General features: G+C 49.5%; 1 protein-coding gene across 2 annotated transcripts in view; it reads right to left on the bottom strand.

The window, feature by feature from the left end:
- ERMP1 (endoplasmic reticulum metallopeptidase 1) overlaps window positions 1-6,815 on the bottom strand; it is a 42,716-nt gene extending 35,901 nt beyond the window's left edge. For both annotated transcript variants that reach the window (XM_081802776.1, XM_081802777.1), the window contains exons 1-2: window positions 6,457-6,815; window positions 4,761-5,062 (exon numbers count right to left, since the gene is read on the bottom strand). In XM_081802776.1, the coding sequence (XP_081658902.1) occupies window positions 4,761-5,062; window positions 6,457-6,800 (646 nt within the window). In that variant the 5' untranslated portion in view covers window positions 6,801-6,815. The remainder of the gene's footprint in view (window positions 1-4,760; window positions 5,063-6,456) is intronic.
- Between the last annotated feature and the right edge of the window lie 768 nt (window positions 6,816-7,583).

The raw sequence follows: 7,583 nt of genomic DNA, 5'->3' as shown, positions 1-7,583 counted from the left end.
CTGGGTGGCTCAGTTGGTTAAGCGACTGCCTTCGGCTCAGGTCATGATCCTGGAGTCCCTGGATCGAGTCCCGCATCGGGCTCCCTGCTCGGCAGGGAGTCTGCTTCGTCCTCTGACCCTATCCCCTCTCAGGTGTTCTCTCTCTCTCATTCTCTCTCTCTCAAATAAATAAATAAAATCTTTAAAAAAAAAAAAAAAAAAAACTTTTACAGGATGAAGGGGCGGGCCTGGGGGGCTCAGTCGTTAAGCGTCTGCCTTCAGCTCAAGTCATGATCCCGGGGTCCTGGGATCGAGCCCCGTGGTGGGCTCCACACTCAGCGAGGAGTCTGCTCCTCCCCATCGCTGGTATTCTCTCTCTCAAAGAAGTAAATAAAATCTTTGAAATTAAAAAAACAAAAAAAACCAAAAAACCCCTTTTACAGGATGAACTGTCATGGCTAGGAACAGGGTTTTCTCATCAAGAAAGCACCACAGTGCGGCTCAGTTGGTTAAGCGTCCAACTCTTGATCTCGGCTCAGGTCTTGATCTCGGGGTCAGGAGTTCTAGCCCCACGTTGGGTTCCATGTTGGGCGTGGAGCCTACTTTAAAAAAAAGCACCACCATGGCTGCAAGACCAGAAGCATAGCTCTGTTCTGCCACCATTGGTTGACAACAGCAGCCGCCGGCCCCGCCTCACTCCAGGAGGGCTGGGACCCTCGGTCTGGTTCGCGTGCGGACTGGTGCGGAACCGTGCCTAGCCCTGAGCCGTCCCTCAACTCACATCTGTTGAATCAGCAGCCAGGTGGGACCTCAATTAATACTGACAAGTGGCATTCTCATCATCCCGAGGCAAGGTGCTCCGTTCTCTCCTCATGCCACGTCCACAGTAATAGTCTCCTGTCTGGTGCCCTGGCTTCCTCCATCATCTCCAGCCGCCACCGGGCCTTTCCTGCCACAGTCCTAAAGCTGCACATCCCTCCACATTCATGGGGTTGGGCGGGGGGGGGGGGGGGGGCCATGGGGTGGTGTCGCATTTTTTAAAGCTCATGTGATGAAAGGGATTATGTGATGAACAAATACAAAGAAGACATCATATCTAATAAGACACAGGACGGAGACCAATGACCTAAACAGCATCCCCGCTCCCAGCAGCGAGAAAGCAGAGGCCCTCAGCAGACCTCTTCACTTCTTGATTCAGAAACTTCACAGATTTATTAAAGGTGATTATAATGATGACTTTAATACCTTGATTTTTTTTTAAGGCACTATAAAAGGTAAAGGAACTAACTGGACATTTGATGATATTAAGGAATTATTAAGTTTTTTTAGTGAGGTAATTAATGGTATTTTGAGCATGTCCAAAAAGACTCCTTATCTTTCAGTGATACCGACTGAAATACAGAGAAACCAGTACGGCTGAGATCTGCTTGAACATAACCAAGAGGTGCAGGAGTGGGGAAAAAGAAACAAGATCGGGTCTCTGAAGTTGGGTGATGGGTACGCTGAGGTCAAACAATTCTGTTTTTGTACAATTTGAAATCTAACATACTAAAAAGTTTCAAGTGTAGGTAAACAAGACACAGCAATAATCCAGGCAAGAGCATTTCTGCGTTTACGCACGGGGAGGGAGGGTGCTGCAGAATTTAGCATGGGTTTCAGGGCAAGAAAGACCTGGAAGTAAATTCTAGCTGTTATTTACCCTACAATTTCCTGGTTTGGAGGGCAAGGCCAATGATAGTTATCTCATGGGTGTGTTATGAGGATTACAAGAAAATGTGGTCCGCATCCAGTGTTAAATTGTTCCTTCTCTTTACAAATTTAAGAAAGGCTCTGCAACGAGCTAAAATGCTAGCTTGGGCACTGTTACATTCCAGACCCCTTCCTACTCAAGAAGAAACTAATTAGCCATCCCTGTCTTGGTAGTGATCACTAAACTGTATTTTAATCAAAGTGAACAAAGTAATCATTAACTAATTATTATCAAGCAGAAAGTCTACCCAGTTATCAGTAAAAAGTAACACCTTCTGGCAACCAAAGGAAATGACTTTTTTTTTTTTTTTAACTTTGAGACTGAGTTACTTTAACGTAAACAGCAAACAATAAAATGTTTATTCAAAGTGAGAAAAAGGAAAACTGAAAGAAATATATCTAGGGTTGCTTAAAAAATTAATCTGTCGGGGCGCCTGGGTGGCTCAGTCGTTAAGCGTCTGCCTTCAGCTCAGGTCATGATCCCAGGGTCCTGGGATCGAGTCCCGCATCGGGCTCCCTGCTCAGCGGGAAGCCTGCTTCTCCCTCTCCCACTCCCCCTGCTTGTGTTCCCTCTCTCGCTGTGTCTCTCTCTGTCAAATAAATAAAATCTAAAAAAAAAAAAAAAAATTAATCTGTCTACTTATCTTCCTTTATTTTAATGGTTCTGGCAACTGAGAACGGGGCTAGAGAAGATTAAATACCTTTTTTTTGGAGCGAGAGAGGTGGGGAGGGACAGAGGAAGAGGAAGAGAGAGAATCCCAAGTAGGTTCCACTCCCAGGGCTGAGCCTGACATGGGGCTTGATCTCATGACCTTGAGATCATGACCTGAGTTGAAATCAAGAGTCAGATGCTTAACGGACTGAGCCACCCAGGGGCCCCGGATTAAATACCTTTCAGAAAGGGTAGTTAGAGGAGCACCTGGGTAGCTCAGTCGGTTAAGCCGCTGCCTTCGGCTCAGGTCATGATCCCGGGGTCCTGGGATCGAGCCCCGCATCGGGCTCCCTGCTCAGCGGGAAGCCTGCTTCTCCCTCTCCCTCTGCCTGCCTCTCTGCCTACTTGTTCTCTCCCTCTCTCTGTCAAATAAATGAATAAAATCTTAAAAAAAAAAAAAGGGTAGTTAGAGGACAGCATCTCTAAGGGCGGGTGATATGCCAACATCACTTTCCAGTCAGAATTAACCCTGAAATTGAAACCACCACTGAAATAACTCACTCTTTTCTACCAACACCCTGGACCCATGCAGCAAACCCAAGAAGACATTTAAGGCCTTTCTGTGGGTAACATTACTCCAAATGGTACAGCAGTTCCTAAAGTTCCAGATACGCTGCTGAAAAGAACTAAAAAAAAATATGTATCTCTGTGTTTCACTTAGTTCATCCACTAAAAGGATATACTGTGTTTTTTAGCTATTTTTATTTATTTTCAACTACTTGAACAATTTATAATTGACAGAAATTTCCTTGAAATTGTTGGCTAGGTATTCTTATAAAATTTTAATTAAAAATGGGTTCCAATGACCCACAAAATCGCCATCGTTTCCTTCCTGGACTCCATGTATGCGATTTGTAATAACCAGCACTATGTTTCTGATACTTGCATACACACCTTCCTTTTATAATGCTCTTAAATAACCATGGTGTTAATCTGTCCCATCCAAGAATTTAAGCACTGTAATAGTGGGCCCAGGGAGACACTTAATTTACAGCTTCGTTGAAATAGGCATAAAAGGGGCGCCTGGGTGGCTCAGTCATTAAGCGTCTGCCTTCAGCTCAGGTCATGATCCCAGGGTCCTGGGATTGAGCCCTGTATCGGGCTCCCTGCTCAGCAGGAAGCCTGCTTCTCCCTCTCCCACTCCCCCTGCTTGTGTTCCTGCTCTCACTATGTCTCTCTCTTCAAATAAATAAATAAAATCTTAAAAAAAAAAAAAAAAGAAATAGGCATAAAAGACTACTGGTTTCCCTAAGCACACACAAAGGTATTTCTGACTTTATAAAACAGATGTTTGTACACGGATACTTGAAAAAGCATGCCACATTCTAAATGCAATTGGCAAGCTTTCTGATTAAAGACATCCTAGTACGAATCACTTTATCAAGCAATTTTTTTAATCTTTTGTACAACTCTAGATGTTCATATGAGCGTGCTGTAAGTCCAAGCAACTCAGAATTACTATCAAATAACAATGGGGAGAAAAAAAAAAAAGATTTTCCATGCCATGAGAGTACTACTATCTCCATTTTACAGACCAGAAATTGAGCAAAGAAGAGATTAGGTAGTTTGCCAAAAAGAACATTAACTACACGCGAATACTCTCCTTCCTTTCAAATGTAGCTCAAAGAACTGACAGGCTAGAAGCCCAGCATCTGGCACCACCTCTGTCTCTGATCAGTGGCGATCAGCTAAGTTTACTCCTGTGACAAAAGATAGGGTTTTCTATTCGTCCCTACTTACAATCTAGCTACTGAAAACATCTCCCTCGTGAATCTTATTTTTAAAAATGCAAGTCTAATTTAGGGAATTCTCATTCATTCTGCAAGTATTTATTGTGTCAGGCATTGTCCTAAACATCAGGTATTCTATTTTACCGAAGTATTTTCAGAGCAAGGTTTATAGATTAATGAGATATTCTCAAAGTATGGCATCCCCAGTGAACCAAACTCCTCCCTGCTAGGAGAGCTGTCTTCCAAACCCTGCATTCCCTGAAGGCAAAAACCGTTCCTTCATCCCAACTCCCCAAAGCCTCATACAACACCTAGCTGAGTGCACACTTCAAGTGGCGGAACCTAGCCCTGGGACTCAGGGACACAGGACTGGCAATGCTGATAAAGCAGCTGCGACCTACCGGAAACATTCCACGTCCAGCCCCTGGGCTACTGGCATGGATATTCAAAAAATAGAGCAAGCAAGCACTTGAGCGAATGGTGAGGGTCTGCATCTTTATCTTGAACAACTGCCCAAGCAGCTTGGAGTTAATAAGCTTTCTGGGCTTACTGATGTGCAACTCTGACAGGACTAAAGACCAGGTCCGTACCTGGTGAGTTTGCCACGGAGTCAAAATGACAGTTGGCCAGGACCGCGTGCTGGGCTCCGTCCCTGGGCTCCAGCTTCACCACGACGTTGGTGATGTTGTCGTAGTAACTCGTAAAACCCCCCAGGAAGTCAATGCTGAAGGAGCCTGTGGGTCGCTGCACGTCGACCGAAATCCTGTGAAGGCTGTTCCTCTGATCTTCAATCAGTTTAATCTGTTCCAAAAGGTAATGGACCGTCACGATTTCATTTTCTGGACTTCCTGTGGTCCTGGGGCCAATGGATGTTATGTGTTCAAGGTAATCCCTGGAAGAAACCGAAAGGATGACAGTGACAAGGAGCGCTAGGCTGAGAACTGGCATTGACACAGGGCAGATTTTTCCTGCATGCCCTCCCGACCCCACTGCGCAAACAGGTTCCCCGACTTCTTACGAAAAAAAAGAGGGGGGGGCTGACTTTTATTATTTCAGTTACCCTGTGAAAATCACTTGTAAGGCTCCATCATTTTATTTTGCCTCCCGGGAGTTCCTCCCTTCAGAGTTTTCTCCACGCACCCCACTCCCAAATTCTCCCTATCCCCATATCAAATCAACACAAAGACCAGGGATTCTATTCTAAACATGCAGCTGCTTGAAGGCTGGACAGAAGGAATCCAGCTTCATTGTGCCACACTCTGGAGGGTTACTGATTCTAAGTAGCAGAAGCCAATGAGCAGAGACAATTAAGGCAAGAGGTTGAATAAGAAAAGAAAACTTTTGATCGCTGAGAATGGACTCAGCCGTCTCAATGCACACTAGGCCTAATAACTTCAATTCAGGCCAAAGCCAACCCTACCCGTAAAACAACAACAAAAAACGTGTTGTGTTTTCACTGCATTCCAAGCAGGCAAAAAGGGAGTGGGGGAGGAGTGTTCCAGAAAGTCCTTAAGAAAATAAGCTTCCAGCACTTTGTAGTCAAAAGTTTTTAAAAACACAGTGGCTGTTGAAAACTCTGCTAGCTTATGACCTTAGGAGCTTTGATATACTTAGCGTTACGATACCTTTGACTTTGATCACCTTCCCTAGCATGCTCAAAAGTCTCTCTCCTTCTTTAAAACAAAAAAGAAACAACCAATCTCACACACCAGGGGCCCAAGGACAAACTCCAGGAATCTCAGAACCTCTGAAAGTGTAAGATTTTGAACGTGCAGTCTTTCAGAAAAAGCCTCCATGGCTTACAGGTGTGAGGGCTGTGACCCTCAAGAAGTTGAGTACTGCATTACCCCCCAAAGCGAATTTATAAAACGGCCTAGGTACACAGATGTCGCTTCCCATTTCATTTCCAAAGCAGGAAGGCTAGTAAAAAGTGGAAGTTGCTCCAGAAGATGGGGGACGACTACCAACCCTCCAAGAGCAAGTGGGGCACAACGGAGGCGGCCAAGCCAGCGCAATCCAGACCCCCACCCCGACCCGGGCACCCTCCCCGCCCCCCCCCCCCAGGCTGCGCTCCCGGCTTCGCAGGGGGGCAAGGCAAGCTCCGCAATCCGTAAACGGGGACTCCGGGGCAGGGACGCGCGGGGCCGCCCCGCCCCACGTGCGGCCGCGGGCGCCGGCGAGCCCGGGCGATCCCGGGGGGAGGAGGGGGGGCGGGCGCCCGCAGGTGCCGCAGCCCCGGGCCCCGGCCGCAGACGGACGCGCGGGCCGGGCGGGAGCGGCGGGTACCTGGCTTGGCGGGCGTCGAACTCCCCGTGGCGGCCGGCGGCCCCGCGCAGCACGAGCTGCTGCAGCGAGAGCTGCACGAGCGCCCGCAGCGCGAGCAGGTAGAGCACCAGCCCCAGCGCGGCGCGCGCCTCGGACAGCCCGCTCCCCGCGCCCCGGCTCGCGCCGCCGCCCCCCGCGCTCCGCTTCCGCGTCTTCGCGCCGCCGCCGCCGCCGCCGCACGCGTCCTCCGGAGGCTCCTGCGCCGGGACCTCGCTCCCCGGCTGCGGCGCGGCCGCCGGGCCGTCCCGGCGCTCCCCTCCGACGCGGTGCCGCCTCACGGCCGCCGACTCGGAAGCCCACTCCATGGCCGCGAGCCTCGGCCGCCAGCCCAACCGCTCCGGCCCGCGCCGGCCCCGGGAGCAGCCGCGGCGGCCGCAGCGCCTCCTAGTGAGCGGACGGAGCCTGCAGAGGGCCAAACTTCTTCTGATTGGCCCGTCCCGCCGCGACCCGGCCTCCCCGGGCAGAGCGCCGGCGGGCACCGCGGCAGGGCCGGCCCAGGGGTGGGCGTGGCGGGTGTGCCTTCTGCGGCGGGGCTGCCCGGCCCGGTGTGGGACAGAGATTTCCAGACGGGAGGGGACCCAGAAACCTGGAAACGTGAGAAAAGGGAGAGGTCGCTCTTTTAAAAGAATGCACGTGCTGCACCGGGCAGATTCTGAGCACGATGGCCCCGCTTTCCTACGGGGCGACAGAGCAGGAAAAGTAGGCTCCTGGCTCTTAAAATTAGAACTGGGACTGCGCAAAGGAGGCCCGGCCTGACATTCCCACACACGCAATCCAGACAGGGATCTGCATAACCATGTGCGGCAACCAGCACTCTCATTGTCTCCGTTGGACAGATGAAGAACAACAACAGCTCTTATTTACCGAATATCGGCCACGAGCCAGGCCCCGTGCTCAGGGCTTTAATGCTTTATCTCATTTGATTCTCACAAGAACTCGGAAAAGGAAATATTTTTATTCCTACCGACTGAGAAACTTAACTGGTAACAGATGAAGAACTTAAATCCAGTTCAGTGGGACCCCAAAAACAGCATTCTGGTCCACTGCTGAGTCTGGGCACTCTGGAAAGTTCAGGGAAGCTGTCCCTG

This window comes from Leptonychotes weddellii, chromosome 14 (assembly GCF_054177405.1).
Source record: "Leptonychotes weddellii isolate Sample4059 chromosome 14, ASM5417740v2, whole genome shotgun sequence".
Taxonomy (NCBI): domain Eukaryota; kingdom Metazoa; phylum Chordata; class Mammalia; order Carnivora; family Phocidae; genus Leptonychotes; species Leptonychotes weddellii.
The sequence above is the reverse complement of the archived record's forward strand: the minus strand, read 5'-3'. Positions and strand labels throughout refer to the sequence as shown.